This window comes from Anser anser (genome assembly GCF_964211835.1).
Source record: "Anser anser genome assembly, chromosome: Z".
In the NCBI taxonomy this organism is placed as follows: domain Eukaryota; kingdom Metazoa; phylum Chordata; class Aves; order Anseriformes; family Anatidae; genus Anser; species Anser anser.
In genome coordinates this window covers 79,515,649-79,535,192 of record NC_139723.1, presented here as the reverse complement: position 1 = coordinate 79,535,192, position 19,544 = coordinate 79,515,649, and the positions used below count along the sequence as shown (strand labels likewise).

Genomic DNA, 19,544 nt, shown 5'->3' with positions numbered 1-19,544 from the left:
CAAGATCCAGTTATGCCAGCACTGTATACATGTGTAGAAAGAGGCAAGACCAGGTTCTAAACACTTTAATGAACAGACCTGAACACAAAAAGCTAAGTGATTTGCTCATGGTCTTACAGACAGGAGAAGTAACCTGCCAAAAGTGATCCTGCAAAGGCACTGCTGCCTTTGCTTATAATGCTCATTCCCTGTGACACCCCCTTTGCAGTGACAATTCCTCACAGCAGGGTTAGAGACAACAAGAAGCCTCTCCTGCTCTGGAAGCAAGGCACAGGTGAAGCAAGACACTCAGCATTATGCTAGGGTTGATCCAGCTACACCAATCTAAACACATCTGTTGTTACACTGCCTGTTGCTTTTGCATTCCGCATAGGTTTGCACCCATCAAGACCTGCTATTTATGAGCAAGGTGGAAACTAGCTGCAGAAATACAGGTCTTGACCTGCTTTTTGTCTGTGCCAAAGAACAGATGTTTCCTCCCATACTGTCCTGTCAGAGCTGAGATGTTCTTGTGGATGGAGATGGGTAGGCAGGAATCCAGTCCTCTCTGTACACATCAAAGAGCTGCGGCAAGGGGTTCAAGAGGGCTCTGGATACCAGAACATGAAAGCCGTAGCCACGTGAAGCAGAGCTCTGGCACAGCAGAAGTTGACACTGCTGTCAGAAATGCAAGGATTACCTCTGACCTGGCAAGCTTTGTCCGGATCAGACCCAGCATGGTGTGTCTGCACTATTTTGTCTCTAGGTCAGATCAGATGTCTGCTGACCTCACCAAGCCCATAGTATCACACCGTGGCAGCCAAACCGAGATCACTACTTCTCTCTGCAATGCAGAGGGCACTACGGTAAGGCCATGTGGCAAGCTGGCAGGGACAGAGAGGACAAGGTTTAGCTAAGGTTTTACTAATTCTGTTTTCAATTTGGTGTGTGCTGTGTCAGGTATGTATAAAAACATACCTATATCACGCATCCTGGCTAATTGAATTGAAATTTATTCAGAACTCAAACCTGGTTGCATTCAAATCCATGTTGTGCCAGGATCCAGCAGCACCCAGACCTGGTGCTGAGGGCTGTGGGAGCACACTGCCCATCCCCATCATTCCCTGGCTCTGCTGGTGGCTGGCCTTTTGGGAGGTGCGTACATCTCCCTCGTGGACAGGACAATTCAGTGGTCCTCCTGCAAGGGAGGTGAAAAGATTAATTTCTTGCCACGCAGGGCTGAACTGAAGTCACTCTACACTTGGAAACTCAAATAAGTCAGAGAACTCTTATGACATCCCCGTTCCAGGAATGAACTAGTGGTTCTGATTTCATAGACCTTCCTATGCCTCAGGCTGTCCAGGTTTTGGCTTTCTATGCATTCAGAGCTAAGAACATGATGCTTAAGCTTGCCACCAGTAACACAATGTGAATATAACATTGGGTCTCCTCCTGAGCTGGGCTGACATCCACACCAAGAGAAAGGAGGCCCTGCCTTCTTCTTTTGCTCCCCATGATGGTACCATAATGTCACGGCCAAAGGAAACTTTCTTCCTCTTACAGACTCTAAAGGAATAAACCAAAGCCCTCTACAGACAGAAGAACTGATTTCCATGAGGGAGGATGAGGAACAGCTGCAAAAAATCAAAGGTGGGATTAAAACTCAGTAATCTTGGACAACAGGCCAGTGCCTACTGATCCAAAGCACCTTTGGCCCCAGGGGAAATGTGCATGGTCTCTGCCAAGGCTGCAGCTGGCAAGAGTACACTTTGCCACCAGCATCCTGCTGGCAAAGCCCCACGTTTTCCGCTGCCTAGAAGGCCATGTCTCTCTTCATTTCAGGGATACCTTCCACCACCAGTGGGCTGCTCCTGCCATTTTGAGAGCCCCCACCCAGCACACTAACCCCTGCAGAGTTTGCTTCCACTTCCACTAGAGAAGGGAGCTAATTCTCTTATGCAATATTTAACAAGCCCTCAAAGCCAGAGATGTTTTTCTACATGCTTCAGCCTACAGCACGAGTGCAAGACTCAACTAGCCCAGAACTTTCACAAGGCATCTCCAAATGAATCATTACTACCAAGTTATACGATTACTTAACATACTGTACGCATAACTGGATGAAACCAGCTCTCTCCCCTCTTCTTTCTCCTTCGTCCAATATCCCCAATTATCTTCATCTATTGAAGCCAAGCTCCTTTCAATACCTCGAGCTTGCCAGGGAGAGCTGTCCCAGCTTGCTAGCTGAATTATAACACACCCTCCAAATAAGACTCTGGCTCAGAAATTGCTTAAGTGAGAATATCCCTTAAGTGAATAACAGGGAGAGCACGGTTGGATGAGTAATTGATTCAATTTGGATTGAAATGGAAAGATCTAGTCGGGTCTCACTCTCGGTTTTCTCCTCCTGTACTTGCACAGACAAAACACCTGCAGCAGGTTTGTTCTCGGGGCTCTGAGATGAGTTGAAGTCTCTGGGCTGTTTTTCCTTCAGAGGGTGATTGGCTCAGGGTCACCAAGCAGCTGTCCTCTTAGAGAAGAGCAAAGAGCCACGGGACGGAAACACAGGGCTGCACGGGTGGGAGGAGGTAGTCCTTCTGCCTGGGGGGTTATCTGAGGGGCTGTTTTTCAGTGGGGACATGCGCAGACCTTCAGGACTTGACTGTAAGCTGTAAGGCTGGGAATAACCACAAGGTAGCCAAGCAATGGGCTGAGCGTCATCCATTTTCCCTTAAAATTCACAGGTTATCATGTTCCCTGGGACAGTGGCTGCCCTGGGACAGGGACTGTCTGAGCAGTCACAGCCTGGGCATGATTTTGGGGAAGAAGGCAGGGGGTGCTGTCAATTGGAGAAAGGGACAACCAGAAGGGAGTCGGGTTCCTCATGGGGGAGAAAATAGGAGAAAGTCAGCACTGCAAGACAGGTGAGGAAATGTCCAATTTTCCACTCGGTAGGGGAATTGTAGTGGTACAACTCTTCATGCCAAGGGGAAGGGAAGGTGAGGTGCATCCATCTGTGCCTCCATGCAGCAACCAGAGGATCTAAAAGCAAAGATAGGGACCTGGTATGGGATGGCTGTCACAGACTTCTTGCCCTGCCTTGACCTACCTCGGGCTGTAGGATGTCTGATAAATCTTTCAGTAAATGCACGTGCAGCACCTGGCAGAGAGGAACCCAGTGAGGCTGCCAATTTATTAAGAAAAATAATAAACACGGTAGATATGATCTCAAAGAACATGGAGCAGAGAGAACAAGCCTCTGCCAAGGCAGAGAGCTTTTCTTCTGCACTTTCAGGGAGATCTCCAGCAAATCCAACCCACTTCAGTTTGCTTTAAGTGTGAGGAGTATATAGGAATGAATATGCAATATGATAGGAAGTGTCAGCTTAGCCATGTCTAAGATGGGATAGGTTTTCTTGTCCCTGAGCAATAATATCCTGGCAATATTTCTGCTTCTCCTCTGCAGATAATGTTTGAATACGTTATGCTGGACAGTAAGCAAATGGTGTCATCTCTGTAATGCAGAGAGCCTGTACTAGCAGCCACATTACGAGAGGGTTGTATGCTGACATTATTGATGCTTTCCCACCAGGGCTGGCAAGTTGAAAACATTTCTTTCTCTAGGAGGAACAGCAAACACATGGAAATGAAAGCGCGCTGTCCATATAACACATACAGCAAGGTCTGGAGAGAACACAGGAATCTCCTTTGTGATGTTTGCATGTGTAGACCTTTGCAAACAGAATTGTGGCAGTCCTCACAGCACCATACATGGTGTAATCCTTCCTGACATCACTCTTCTAGAAGAACCACAGCCCCAGGATTCTTTCCATGCTTTCAGGTCAGCACAGCTCAGAGAGGGGAATCTGTTCAGGGCTTCCTGTGGCAGAGAGGAGGGCTGTTCCCCAAACATTGATTCTCAGTGGATTTCCATCTCTGCTTTTTAGCCTTTTTTTTTTTTTTCTGCGCACTCCTGATTCCCACTGCTCATCTATCCTGGAGGCATTCACTTCAGTGGTGCCAATCTATTAAATGTGGATTGAATTAGGTAGAAGGCAATTATCTGTGCTGGAACTTTCCCAGGGCATCAGAGCTAACATCCTCAGCAATATCTGGTGAGATCTTTACAGATTGTAAGCAACACAGGTATCATGCAAAATGATGGTGCTTCCCACACTGTTCCTTAATATGCTTTTGGGACATTGTGTTGAGGTGTAAATCAGAGGGAAGAGTTAAATCACACTCTTCTTTATGAAGCAATTATGATTTTCTTTGAGATCTCTTTGAGTGGAGGTCTGCTGCTATGACTTTTTATTCCCAAATAACTGGAAAAAAAAGGGTCCTTCAACATGAGCCATAACTGGTATGCAAACTGAGCACCCACATTAGCACACCGCTGAGTCTTTGGGAAGGGTCCATCATCAGTGCAGATATTCATGAAGGATGCTCCTGGCTGTCCCCCACCTTACCACAACATCTTACCTTATGGTCAATGCCAAGTTGAATGCCCACGATGTGCTCTTATCTCAAATTGGGCAAACCACATACTATTTTGTGTTAGGACAATTGTGCCAGCAGACCGAGGCGTTACTGCCTCTGTCATTGGACCCCAGATCAGGGGAGATATCAAGAAACAGAAGATGGAGCAGAGAAAGGCTGCCAAGGGCAGGAGACAGACCACACATCCCAGAAGCAGAGACTGTGGGAGCTGGGATTATTTATTCTGATGAGGAGGCTGAAGGGGGGATAGCAGCCAACAACTAGTTGAAGGGCAACTACAACAATGCTGCAGCCCAGCTCTTCTCGGCAGGGGCAGCTGATATAATGAGTGACAAGAAACTGGAGTTTGCAAGGTTTAGGGTGGACATGAAGAAAGCTTTTTTGCTAGGAGGGAGGACTAATCCTTGGACAGGTCACAAGGAGCTTTTCAAGACAGGAAAACAATTTCAGAGCCAGCCTACTGAGTGCTGGGAACAGCCCAGATAGTCAGAGCAGGAGGCTGGAGGGGAGATCTTCAGAAACCTCTTCTGACCAAAAGCTCCTCTGGTTAGTCCTCCCATCAGCTTTGCCACCAGTGGGACAGGGAACTGCTTTAGTTAAAAAAAAAAAAAAAAAAAAAGGCGAGAAAATAATGATTTGTTTTGGACAGCTCAGTTCTGAATATTCTCATGTCAGCCTGGGAACAGAGAAGAGTGGTCTGTAGCAGACAGTGGCACCACTACCAATGAAGTGTGCACGGGACCACCACCCATCCAGGCCACCATCTGTCTCAGATAAGCTTATATTTTGAACCTAACACACCTCTGCAGCATCCTAACTGAAGCTGCCTCATGTCCATGAGTACAGAATGTGAATGAAGGACTGTAGACCTCAAAATCTAGGTTAGGGACCAGTCAACATCTGTCAAATCATCCTTGACTTACTGCTGTGTCAGTCGCAACCCAGAGCTTGCAATGAGCCACGTTTGCTGATACAAGTGGGAGAACAAGAGTACTACCTCACCATACAGCAATGATTCAGCTTCACTGATTTCCCAGGATTGTCTCCTAATCAAGTCAGTAATGAGAGAGGTCATTGGCAGGGTGAAGGAGCAAGATATGAATCTGAACGGAACTTCGCATTGGGTTTGGGTATAAAAGGAAAATGAATATTGAGATCTCCATTTGCTCCCATGAAGGACAATTTATTGTTGAGGTTTGCATCAGAAAAGCACAACAGGGCAGGTAGAGAAATAGGTGCTGGGCATGCTGGTGGGAAGTTAGGCAAGCTTTAGGATGATTTGTACAAAGTGTGGTTTTCTCTTATTCATCTCTTCCTCCAGCTTGTTTAACTCTTTTGTTTGTTTGGCTTTTATAGACAAATTCTTTATTTACTTTTCTTTATCTTGGCTAACACTGCAGTTCTTCTTGAATTAATTGCCACTTCAAGAAGGCCATGCCAATGGGTGTGATAATGCTCTCTCCTGCCCATGCTATCACAATGCTCTAGGAAACTAGGGTGTTATAAGCTATACTTCACTCAACTGGACGGACCACATTGGGTGCAGGTAATGCAGAGGGCACACGAAAGAGACATGAATAAGCCAGGAAAGCTCTTTGCAGTGCAGCAGCACAGTGGGGAGAGCCTCTAAGGGCCTCAGAAAGGATGTACTATGAGTCTTACAAAGCCTGCAACGGCTCTGGTTCCATTTGGAACAGCATCAAGATACAAATTGCGGGTTTGTGGTCTCAAACCCTTCCTTGCTGTAAGCCAATAGCTCTTCTTTTTTTTTTCCCCTTCTCTTAAGTAAGGGCATTGCTTGAGCCAGGAATAGTGGATCATTTGTAGGTGTAGGAGTCCACAGCCAGACAGCTACAAATGATGCCTTGACAGATTGGATGGGTTTTGACAACATAGCTCACCACAACTCATTAAGCTATAATACTTTGATTATTACTGTTCACGTGTCTGTAGCACAGGGTTCACCAAAAGGGAAAGGAGAATCAGGAAATTTGAATTCTTGTCAACCCTGAGTCTGCCACAAGACCAAAAGCATAAGCCAACAGCAACAAATGCTGCACTACGCAGTGTTAATAACTGCTCCAGAAATACTTTTCCAAACAAGAAAAAGTATCTGAGCACGGCTGGAAGAGCAAAAGCCAGCAGTAAATGAGTGGTGCCATATAAGTTCATCAAAGCCTTTGCATGGTAGCACCCATTCAGCACCTTCAAGGATCTTGACACCTATCCTGCCAAGGACTGAGCACAGAGCTGGAAGGGTTTACAAGACCCTGGGGTGATGGGGAGCTATTTCAGGCAACAAGACGTTTACCTTCAGCTAGTCAAACCCCACCTGGGAACCCATCAGTGGTCACCATAACGGAGTTGACTCCCAACTCCAGGTAACCTCTGCCATCACGTGCTTGTTTTCAAACATATGCCTTCATCTTTTATCCCGTGCTCTCTATTCCTGGGATTATTTTTTCAAAAGATCCCCTGAAAACCTCACCTTCCTTGCCCCTCACATGCTTTTACCCCTCTGTGTTAAAGCCACTGCTTGTCAGGCTGATCCTCTGGGTCTTGCTCCCTTCTTCTGCCCCATGGCTCTTCACCCAGATGTTGGTTCTTGTCTGACACTAGCTGTAGTGAAATGGGTATGTGTCCCAAGGAACCATGAGGCACAGGAGAGCCCACATCCATGATTAGGTCTCTTGTTCTGGATTATGAAAACAGAAAGGAGGAGGGGAAGAAATGCACAAGTGCTACAGGGATACTCCAGGGGAAACAGTCTTAGGAGGAATCTCAAAGCCTCACTGGTTTTTGAGCCTACATCTAATGGTACAGCCAATATTTTTGCTCACTTTTCAGCCAAATGTGGACTTCTTAGGAAATCAGAAACTTCTGCAAAAAGCTTAATTATGCCCACATCTCTGGAGTTCAGTGCAGAGGGAGCCAGGTAATATCACTCAGGGACAGTCCTTCTATCTGCCAGGTCTGGCCCATGTAGCCTTCTAGCAAGACATGCTGGGAGGACAAGTGCTGCCTTGGGCACAGACAAGGCTGGAAGAGGCAATGAAAGTCCTCTCATAGCTGTCCAGGCTCTGTGTGTCACATTCATTTTCCACAGGTTACTGACACCTTAGGAGCTAATAGATAAAAGATGCTTAAGAGCCAGAGTCAGAGCCACTCCAAGGGGAAACATGTCCAGCCTCAAAGCCAAGGAAGGAGAGGTAAGATCAGGCAAAAAAAGTGAAAACAACAGAAAGTGGATGGGGAGGATGGCAGCGCACAAAGAATAGCTGTCACCTTACACCAGAGCCCCCCATCTTCATAGAACCACACCTGTCAGCCAGTAACTAACTAGAGGCACCACTGCCTCCCCTCCTAGGTTAGTCATGTACCTCATAACAAACATGAGGTCTTTGGCCAAATTACCCTTGAGCTGTGTGCTGGGGGACAAACCTGAGACCCAAGCTCTTGGAAAAGGAAGCCACAGGTTTTGTACTGCACGCAGAAAGATGGAGCACCCTGTAGGTGCAGCTCTGGAGGCCATGAGCTTCAGCATCCAACAATGAGAGAAAAATAAAGTGTGGATTAAACACATTCCCCCACCCCACCCCCAAGAAAAAAGTAAACACCCACACCTTTTTCTACTAGTATTTTGGTTGAGAAAGAGATGTAGTTTACACCCATGGCTTTTGCCTGCCTGGGAGACTGCAGTGCTGTAACACTAATCATGTGTTAGCACAAATACAATCTAAATTAAGGGTTTGTGTTACCCCAGCTGCACTCAGACACGTTGGATAATGGGCCCGGGAGAGTGACCCATGGACTCCACAGCCCCAAGTCCCTCAGGCAAGCATCACAGCAGGACTCAGATGAGGAAGCAGTAGCAAGAAAGTCACTTTTCTTCCCCACTCTGGGGCTTCATTTCACTTCAGCCTCCCCAGAGAGCTGGCCCCTTCCCAGCATGATATCTCCAACACCTTGATGACATGATCATGTTTGCCTCATATCTGGAGAGGATCCATGTGATTCACCCACCATTCCTTCAGGGCCTTGAAGCTTTGATCCCTGTCCTCCTTGTTCATTTTTCATTTCTCACAAGAGAGAAAACAACAAGGATGACCGATAAACACGCAAGATAAGAACGACACCAAGTGCCAAGGATACACGCTCAGGTGTCTCATGGCACTGGGTCCTGGGCAAGCAGGTGTGAGGCTGGGCCTGGATATTACACCAGCACCTTACGCTCCCTGTAACAGCACACATTTTCCTTCGAAACCAGAAAGGCCAATATAATCGTCTTCTCCTTCCCAGAAATGAGTAACCGAACAGAATCACAGAGATTTTCCAAGCTGACTAAAGCAATGAATCAAGATTAGGTGTTTGGGCCTGGTTTGCCTGAGGGGCAAACGACACCTTGAAGCAGCCAGGAGGCTGTGAAGACTGGAAGGGTTTGATGTTGAGCAGGGGCAGGCAAGTCAGCATAGACCCTCACTTTTGTGGCTGAAAGCAAAATAAATTCCTTACCTAATAACATGAATAGAAGTCAGAGGTTTTACTTTACAGAGCTGCTGAAAAGCTGCCATCATTAATTATTTTTTCCACTCTCTCTTCCCCAACCCCAGTGGATGTATTTCCATATAGGAGAAAATAAGCAAGAACTGAGCTGCAGCAATCAGTGGCTGGGTAGGGAGAGGATCATATCATCATATCTAACCAGACTGAAGCTCTGTGAAAGAACAGCCTGCTTAGCTAAAACAGGCTTTCCTCTCTGAAAAGCCCAGACACCTTTTCATCAACTCCATTTTAAACAGGAGGAACTTTGAAAAACAATACAATGGTTCAAAGATAGCAGAGGAACAGACAGGCACCTGCGTTCACCTTCTGCATGATCACATAGGTCTCGGCTCCTGGGGAAACCAGACAGAAGCAGATAATCATGTCCTCACTGTGCGTCTCCAACAGTACAATTATCCCCAGCAGGAGAGACCCCTTCTGGTGTGGGCTGACTTCCCTGCTCACGGAGCACACATGCAGTCAGTACAGGAGATGGAGAGTACCACATTAGCTCAGGATCCAGGGCAGAGATGAAGCTTGTTTTGAAGCCGATAGCTTGCTTGCACACAGATCACTCTAGAAGAATTTTCCAGGGTTTCCTTTGTAGAAGCTAAACAAAACCTCACAGGAAAAATTTCTGAGAATTGTCTGTTCATCTGTCTGGTCTATTCCTGATGACGCAAGGTATAGCCAGGAGCTCATCTGCATCCCAAACCTTCCACCAGAGACACCTCTCTGCCCTCACAAGCACAGGACACTTGTGATACCAGAAGGAAGAAAAATAGGACGCTAAAATTAGTAGCAAGAACATACATCATGAAAGAAGATCCCCCCCTTCTCTTCAGTCATTTCCTTTTTGATGCTTTCTCCGGGGTCTGAAGTGGAGTTTCTCAGTGAGGTGTTTCGTGATGTTCCCAGATGTGTGCAGAGGAAAGGAGACAAGGAAGGAAAAGGGGATATAGTACAAAACAACAGAGGGCTCCCGACCTGCACGTCCTCTCAAACGACCCTGAGAGCCTCTTGCTGTTGCACTCATACCTGTGCAAGACTTCCCAACACAGTGACAGGAAGACAGATCTTTTGCAGGAGTAAATGAGGTGGAAAGTGGCCTGGAGACTGCAGGAATGTACGAAATGTGTTAGAAAATAAAGATAGATACCGGCACAAGAGCAGAACCGCCTTCCAAAATGCTGGGAGGGTGCAAAGTGCCTAAATTGCAGACCGCACGTGGAGAAAAAACAGCTCAAAGGCATCAGCTGAAGAAGGTCTGGTCCCAGGCTCACACGGTGTCCCCAGGCATGGCCACGGCATGTCACACACGGGGAGCACACACAGGGATGGGTGGGCACAGGAACTCACCTGCCTCCATCCTTCTGTCTGCCCCCACGTGGGGAAAGTCCTTCGTGCTTCTCTGCCCGGTGAAAGCCACATCGGCATGGTCTTCAGCAGGAGAGGAGGGAAGCAGCTGGACAGATTTGCTCAAAGCTCAGCTGAAATGGCTGAGCGGGTGCACAGGAGGTGTGTGAGGAGATGGTGAGGACCCCGTCAGAGGGGAAAGGCTTGGGCCTGGTGGGAGAAGTCCAGTCAAGGTCAGGGACCATGAAGGGAGAGGAGCAGCTGAAGGAACAGAGACCAAAGGATCAGTGGGACAGCACACAGGCTGTGTTCCTGTTCCCCTGCCATGGCTCTTTCCGCTGGTGATCAGCTCCCTGATCAGCGCCCTTGAGGGCTGAGCTCGGTTCCCACATGTTTAGGGCATAGGTGACCACAGAGCTGTGTTACCTTGGTTCAGGAAAAGGCTTTCATTACCCCCGCTCCCTTTGTAACTTACTTTCCTCCCAGGGGCTGACAGAGCAGCAAACATTTCCTCCTCAAAAATGAAAGGAAGAAGCTGTGAAGAGACAAAGCCCTGGAGGGAAATAATAAACAAACCCGTGACAGCATCACCTCTTTGATAAAACGCTGGGAATGTTTTATGAGAGCACCTCAGAGAAACGTGGCTGGCTGCTAGCCTGGAGCAAGAGCTCCCAGCTCCCCTGTGGCCCCAGTTCCCTGCTTGCTTCATCAGGGCTGGTCCTCTCCCCACACCTCCATCACCCACAAGCAGAAATGGGGCTGGGGATCTGCTGGGACACTGGGGATGAGGGAGAAGAACAGAGGGAAAAAGAGTGAAGAGGAAGAAGAACAAGAGAAAGTGCCCTAATGAAAGAGAGAAGTGGGACAAAACCTGGAAGACAAATTAATCTCAGAGACACTAAAATATGGAAGAAGTGCATGAAAGGGCTGAGAGGAGAACAGGTCATGGGAAGGGAAAATACCAAGGGACTAAACCAAAATGATTGAATAGCAAATGTTGTGTACAGTCTGTCTCCATCAGTACATGACACTATCTTCAGCTTACAACCTCTCCCCGCCTGCTCCGGGGCAGGGTGGTGCTGCTGCTGCTCTCTCTACTTTAAAGGCACACGGAGACTCATGCCCAGACCAACAAAGGGTCCCCAGCGTGGGAAAGCTCAGCGTCGCCACTCCTCACTTCCAGGCAGCTGGCACTGACACTGCCGCGCACGCTGCAGGAGAGACACGCATGCCCTATAGCACAAACAGGGAGAGACACCCCTCCCAGCACCAGCGCCCATCTCCTGTGACCAAGGGCGGTCCCACAGACTTTCCACTCTGGGTTATTCTCCCCTGGGTTATAAATACAAAGGGTATTTTCCCCCCAACTTTTCCCTTCAGGCAATGTCTTGACAGCTTGGGCTGAACTCAATCCTGCGTCCTTGCTGGGGGTTGTGTAGTTCCAGGTAGACCCCAGAGCGCTGTTTTTTGTTTGTTTAAACCCAGCCACTCGCACTGAGAATGGGATTCAAGGCTTTATAGTCACTGAGCTAAAATCAAGCAGAGCTACTGCTTCAGGGCCAGAGTCTTCCTTGCTTTGCTGCTTTCTGTTCTGTGAATTTTATTCCCAATAAGCCCAGCCTCAAAAGGAGGGAAGGTGGGAGACTGTTACCCAAACAAAATCCTTACACAGGATGAAATTAACAATCCCCAGTCCTTCACAGTACCGCTTATCTTGTGGATCCCACGAGGGCTGAGAAGAAAGCCGGGCTCTTCTAGCCAGGGGTCTTCCAGATTTACTGGTCAGGTAGCAGCTGAGTTGGGGTTTATTGGGTCATGGCTGTCCTATGGACCAGATGCTAGTATTTCTGTTCCCCTGGCTCAGGGGAGATTCATCAACATGACCTCTCCTCTCCCATCAGCACCTTCCCTCCCAAAGGGCCAATACAGCTGTAAACATTTCCTGAGCGAGCACAAGGTAAATGAGAGGAAAGGACTCAGACACGCAACGATTTGGCTGGAGATTACCTAAAGCGATGCAGCAAGGAAGGGAATGCAAAGTTAAAGAGCAACAGAAACTCTGCCCTTCTGTGCTGGGTGGAGTTCAGAGGATGCAAGTGAGGCCAGAAGGTTTAAGTGAAAATTTAATTGTTTCAGTGGCTGAGCCAATGCCAGCCAAGACACAAAATTCAACGATTACAAGTTGTCCCAATGACTCATATCTGAATGGTGAGCATTACCCAGATATTAGCCCTGTGAGTTAGTTCCCTGTGCTCTGGATCTGAGATTCCTGGCCAGGGACAGGGCACATTCATAATAAAAAGCCTGACATGTAAAATGACGTTTTTGTGTGATGGATGCCTGACTGTGCTGTCTTCAGAGAGAGCAGTGAAACCTGGCGCAGCCTGCCTCTTTGCCTCAAACTACAGCTTTTTTTTAGCTCTGATAGCCCAGGCCAAGACTTGTCTGCTGCATCTGACAGGACACATCCAATTGGGGCCACTTCCAAGTGATGGGAGCCAAAACATGAGCGTTTTGTGGGGTTCCCTGCAAGATTGTCCTGAAAGGCATTGCTGTACTCTCAAATACAGCTCGGAACAGTCAGAAATCTCCTGGGACAAGCCAAGCCTGTCAGGCAGGGAATCTGTATCCCAGTGAGGAAATTAGAGAAAGAAAAGCATTAATTATGAGACAACATCAGTGTTTCTCCTTAGGACTGCGAGTGAAGTTGCCCTTCCCGGTAAAGACCAACAAACTCCTTTCAGTTATGATGCAAATGCGGTATTACTCTGGCTCCTCGGGAGAATTGGTTTCAACCAACTCCATCATAACTCAAACCAAATGAAGAAGAATATCTGGGAGCTCCAAAGCCACTTCACCTGTGTGGTTTTTATTGCTCCCTGTTGCAGCATTCCTAAAGAGGGTAGGGAGGTGTAACAGGCTGTTGCTGGAGACAGGGCACAGAGGCAGACAGAGGTTTCATCTGGTCCCTGTGCCATTCTTATGCCACTATGGAAATGGGCTTCCTGCCACAAAAGAAATAGAAACAGGGAGATTTGTTGTGTTTCTGGCCCTGCCCAAGCCATAGTTTCCTGGGGAGGAATTCAGCTCCAGTTAGGTGATCTCCACAGCTTGACCCAGTTGTGCACACATAGGACACCCTGAGATACCTACATGGGGCTTGCAGCTTTGGTAGAGGGCCTGCAGGGGACCCGTGCCCTTCTGGAGTGGCAGCTGGAGCCAGGCAGGACACCCCAGGGCACCTCAAAAGGCTCCAGACACCCACATTTAGGCCTCTGAGTTGAGCCAAAAGTTAGCACTGTTAATGAAGCAATTCAGCTCACCGTTGCAGATGGTCTCATGGGCCAGACAATTCTCTAGACTCCTTGACTGTGTCAGTTAGGACAACATACCCAGAGGAGCTGGAGCTTGGAGACCCTACGAATGCGGTGGCACTGAGGATACCGCTGTTCTGTCTCCCCTTCCGACTCCCCCAGTGCTCAGTCAAAGTTTGTGCTGCCACTTGTCAGCCTGAGCGGGGTCATGGGCTCACAGACTTCCCCCAGCCGCTGTTTACCCCTCTTGTCATGCACTTGTCTCACAGCCATGGGCCGCAGGGCTCAGATACCATCAGCTTCTGCACCTGTTCCCTGTGCTAGGCCTTGCAAGACTCTTGTGCACTTGTCCCTCCACCTTCTAGTCCCTTCAGGCAGTCCCGAGGTCTTTTCAGTTTCACCTTTCATACCTGGAGGGACAAACACCATCGTCTTTGTCCCCATATCAGGAACATTCATCACTGTGATGTGTTTTTTACACTCAGCTGCTCACCTGGGACATCACGGGGCTGGGCTGCAGTGCCTGACGTCTGCTGAGCACTTGGAGCCTCCGGACTAAGGGGCAGCAGACACGAGTTAGAGGTTTGGCAACTGTGCTCTGTGCCCCTGTTGCTCAGAGATAAGAGAAGCTGGGTGCCCCACCTGATATCTTGTATTTCCACCAGTGACAGAGTGGTCAGTTTCACAGAGTTTGTGACAACCACCTCTGGTGTTCCGGGCACTGAGAAGTGGGTAAATAATGCATCTCCCAAATTAGAAGAGAGTAAATCATCACTACAACAGATGTATACCTACTCTACACTCAGTGCTTTCCTGGGGCAAAAGGGTGTGTAGGATCACAAGGAAGAGGCTCATGACAAGACCTGACCAGTCCCCCAGCTAGCTCTCCACCCCACCCCACCCCATTCCTGCACCCTGCATGTTGCAGCCCCAGTACAGTGCAATGAAGGTCACAGGACTCCAAGATTCATTTTGGTGGGACCCAAGGTGGGACCATCCTGCCCGTTCTTATATCTTGTGTCTTATATTGGGCCTCATGTCTTGTATCTGGACTGGAGCTTTTCAGCAGCCACCAAACAGGGCAGCACAGGAGGGGCACCAAGTCACCCCACAGCACCCAGTACTCACGGCACCGCCAGCAGGGCAACAAGTGAGGTGTCCTCACCTGTCCTGGAGCCAAGGTCACACACCAGGCTCCAGGTGAGGAATCTCATCCTCTGCCCTGTGGTCAGGGTGGTCAGCTGCAGCCAAAGGCAGCCTGTTCCCTCACATGCCACCAGCTACGAAGGCTGGCCTCACTTAGGCACACAGGTCCTGCAAGCCAGCTGGCCTGGGCTGGGCACGTGGGCTGAGATGGAGATGAGCTGTGTCTCAGTGCATAAATTATGAGGTTTCATGTAACCAAGCAGAAAGAAGTCAGACAGTTTCATTTGAGACACGCAAAGTGCAGGGGATGTTTCACAGAAGGTTTTCCAGATCCCAAGAAAGATGTTTCAGTCTGTTCCAGGCCAGCAGCAGAAATGAGTAGAAAGCTGTAAGATATCCTGGGGAGGAAGAGACGAAGACGGGAACTATGCAAATCCCTTGCAAGGAGCTAAGCCAGTTTATGATCCCACAACCAGTAAAACCGCCATCTCAGGCAGCATATTTCTTGTTAATTTTCAGATGTATCTCCTAGTTAGCATCTTCAGCCCCAGTGCTTACTCTCCTTGTCGTCCATTCGACTCCTTTGTCAGATTCTGGATCAGCCCCAGCTGGACAGGTTCTGGTGGGGAAAAGGATTGCTAACAGCCCTTTATCTTCAGACCAGCTGCCAGATACACACTGAAGGACAACTAACTCAGGCTTAACTTAACATTGTCTTCTGCAGTGATCTCACAGTTCACTGTGAGTCAAAAAGCTGCAGTTCAATGCGAAGGCTGCAAGACTATTTTTATGTCCTCTGGCACTCTCCGTCATCTGTCTGGCCAAAGGGGAGATGTGCTGCAGCTAGTGGGGCATGAGCTGAACCAGTCTGTCCCCTCAACACGGTTCTTAGGGGAAAATGTCCTTCTTCAGCTATAAACGCCACCCAGTCTCAGCCTGTAGGACAGTAGATGAATGGATCCCATTGCCCGTGCTCCAGAAGAACAGGATCAGAAGCCCTGCAACAACTAAGACTCCCACACCACTTGTGGCCAGATTTATCAAGATAGGTTATAGGAGTGCCAGTACATACTCAATGTGACTTGCAAGCACGTGAAAAGGGATAGGGCCACATTCCCACAGGTTCCCACAGGTGTAGAAATCTGGTGATATTTCCCACAGATTCCAGCTGGTACCCAGTAAGAGAAAGGATCCAAAACTGACTCTGTCTTTGTACTGGTGTAACTTTTTTGTAAGTATAGTTTATGTTGGATTTCATAACCTGCATAATTCCATGTCATAAAGTTTTTTGGGTGTCCGTATATCTAGTTGAATGACCACACTATGCAGCTAGTTTTACATCCAAAACAACAGATACCTCTGTACAGCTGTCATCTGTAAAAAATAAATAATAATAAAATAAAAAATAAAAAGAAACAAAAACAAGGGATACAAGGACATAAGGACATTATGTGATGCAGCAGTTCTAGGCCTGGATGTGCGTTGGTAGTTTATCTGCACAGACCTGCCCAAATGCAAATACAGAGCCTAAGCCATTCGTCAAATCTCTGCTGTTTCTCTAACTTGCAGGGGAAGGCTTTGATGCTAGCAAAGACACTGTTTTCAGCAAACAAGACAATTTGACGTTAGGATGGGTTTATAGAGAACTGACGCTGATTTTTAAACCCATTAGAAATTTTAGGAATGACAGATCAAAGCCATTAACAAGAGAACTCCTGTTTTCATTCCTTCTTCAGACTGCTGTTAGAGGGCTGCAGGGAAACCTTAAATAGCCACCTAAATGTTGCAAATGAAAGAATACCATAAAAAACTTTCTTGACTAAAGTTTGAATCTACCTCTGCACTCTTAATTCAATAATGTTAAATACAAGACACACCACAAAACTTTGCTGCTAGAAAATCTCAGCAGCTTATTGAATAAAATCATTGCCTTTTAAAATGATTGACTCTCTCTGTGGCTTTTACACCCTCATACTATTGACATTTCCTTTCCCAGTGTGGCTTTTTTATTGTTACTATATGACCACATGTGAAAATATTTTCTATCTGATAAGCTCATTTGGCTATATAATCATTCTCCAGCCCCCTGGAGTGAGTTGGTTATGCTCGTTTCTTCAGCCAAATTAGTCTTTTGCAGCAGTGACAAGCCCCATGACAGCAGCTGGGCTGCAGACACATTTGTCTGGAGCTCCCTGATGTCTCCCTCATGTGCACACTGCATCCAGAGAAACACTCACGGGCGATATTGCTCCTCAACTGGAGCTGAATTGTGAAGAGGAACCTCCTACTCAACTAAAAGTTTGTGCTGCCAGGAAGGATTTTTACACAGTAAAAACGGTACTTAAACATACTTACATATACTTTACACAGTAAATGATCAGTAAGCAAGGTAGTTTGATGTGTGTCCAAGGCTCCTCCAAAGCTACAGAGTCCCCTAAGAAGTTGAAAGCCAACAAGCTCAGAGGCCCTGGAGACACCACGACTGGTCATGCTGGAATTGAGCAGTGGGCTAAGACTTCTTTCCACCTCGAGATACGTGACAAAGACAGAATCCTTGAATGCATGGGAGAGCTGGGAGTTCAAACATTGCACGAGCATGCGGAACTACCAAGGACTTAGAGAAGACAGCAGGGAATACAACAGTCTTCCATGGCCTGCTCTTTGCCAATGCTGTTCATCAGTGCTGTCCAGAGCAGAGCAGGCTCTGGGAGGGATCAGTGCTGCTGCTGCCTCTTCACAGACAGACAAAGCAAACAGAGCTGGAAGAGCTTCCTGAGGCTCACATCACAAGGTACCAGGAGAACTGGGAACCAAAAGCAGGTTTCTCTGGGTCACAGCTGGTATGCCACCATGTTACAGCACCTGCAGCAAAGAGCTCAGGACCAGCTGAGAACCAAGAGGAACCAAAAAGTTAGCTGTTTTTCCATCCTGCCTTATAACTTTCATAGGTTTTAAAGTCAGAGGTGACAATTCCTGTCAACTTGACCTTCTGTAATATAAAGGTCTGGGAATTTCCTCCAGTGGGACTTGCTCTTAGAATACAGCTTTCAGTTTAGCTGAGAGACCTTTTTGCAAGACAGCCAGTCTCAATTTGAAACTCACACAATAGAGAATCCACAACTTATTTTAACATTTTGTTCCAGTGACTAATTACACTCCCTGTCAAGCATGAATAGCTTAAACTGTAGATTTATTTCTTCCTACAAAGTAAGTATATTTCAATAGCTTGTCACAGTTCATCTGACCTAAAACCTAGCTGTCTTTATTTGGCCAGACAAAACTTACCTCTCCAATGATTCCAAAAACAAAGTATTAAGAACATGATGATTCATTGTCTTTGAAATTTATGTATGGTAAGTTAAAAAAAAAAAGAGGAAGAAGGATTTTAGTTTGTGTCGGACTGCCAAATGAACAATGCCCAGAAACTCTTTTGAGGCAGGTGAGCTGAAAATAACCACAATTTCCAGCAACTTGTGTGTGCCTGCTGCCAGGGAATATGCCATCTTCAGGTAACTCTCCTTCCCTCCCCACACTTCAGTAGCAGTCCTAGAGCTCTTGAGATATGGCATACGAAACCATCCTATGCACTGCCCTCCTCCCAGGGTGAGCAGAGAGTTGCCCTGTTCCTGCCTCACGTGGGACAGACCCCTCTGGAAGAGGAGGCAGAACCCTGCACAGCTCCCCATCTGCTCACGGCATGCTGCACCCTTTCCACCTGGCAATGGGTCTGCTCAGCTGCACTCAGCACTCCTCCGACAGATCCCCAAACACAGGAGCCTTACACAGTGGGACAAAAGATAGTCAAGACCTTACCTGAAAAAGGTACAGCATTTTGTTGCAGTTTTAATAAGGGTATGGAGCAAGGCAATCACCACGTGCCAGAGAGAAGCAGGAGGAATGGGGTAGGGAGTACACATAAAGCAAACAGACAGCACTGGCATCCAAAGTCATATGGTCTGTAGTCAGAATTTTAGTACGTCAGTCAAGCCAGCTGAAGACATTATGTGACGGAAGAGTGGGAAAAGGACTAAGAGTCCTGAAGGAAACAGGGAAGTGACCTCCGCAGCAATGCTAGTTGATTGTAATAGCATAAAACAGATTTTGAGGGAAAAACTTTCAAGACAGAAATGGGATAAAGCAGCACCGAAGGATAGAACATACCAAACTCAGCAGCTTTCTTGCTAAAAAGTCATTTGATTTCTAGTTGGTGAATTGCAGGAAATCATTCATCCAGACTACACTGAATTGTTCGCTATGGCACCATATGGGAAGTTATGAGTTATTTTAAGGCTGTACATTTCACACAGGAAAAACACAGCAGGACACATCAGCTAAAGAGCAACAATGGTATTTCAGAGGACATAGTCTGGAAGAGCTGTGCAATTCTTTAAGCATTGGGTTAAGGTCTGTAATACTTGTTAGCTAAACCATGCAAGGAAAAAGGAATTACTAGCAAAATATGCTGAAACATACGCTGGATACAGAGTAGGATTTCACAATCAGAAGAACTGAATTAATTGAAAAAAATAAGCTAAATGGTACAAAACACTGACTACTTGTTTCTTTTGTCTTAAGAATAAGATGCCCAAGAGCAGGATGCCCCCACCCACTAGCCAATACTTTGGCCTTTGCACAGACCTCCTCCCCGCTGCCCGAAAGGGGAAGGAATAAAACACGAATGGAGCAAGTAGATGTACTGCCTGGAGG

General features: G+C 47.3%; 1 protein-coding gene across 1 annotated transcript in view; it reads right to left on the bottom strand.

Moving 5' to 3' along the window:
- Positions 1 to 19,541, bottom strand: part of LOC310889742 (aquaporin-7-like) — a 62,365-nt gene extending 42,824 nt beyond the window's left edge. The window contains exon 1 of the mRNA XM_083817676.1: positions 18,651 to 19,541. Coding sequence (XP_083673802.1) covers positions 18,651 to 18,778 — 128 coding nt within the window. The 5' untranslated portion in view covers positions 18,779 to 19,541. The remainder of the gene's footprint in view (positions 1 to 18,650) is intronic.
- Between the last annotated feature and the right edge of the window lie 3 nt (positions 19,542 to 19,544).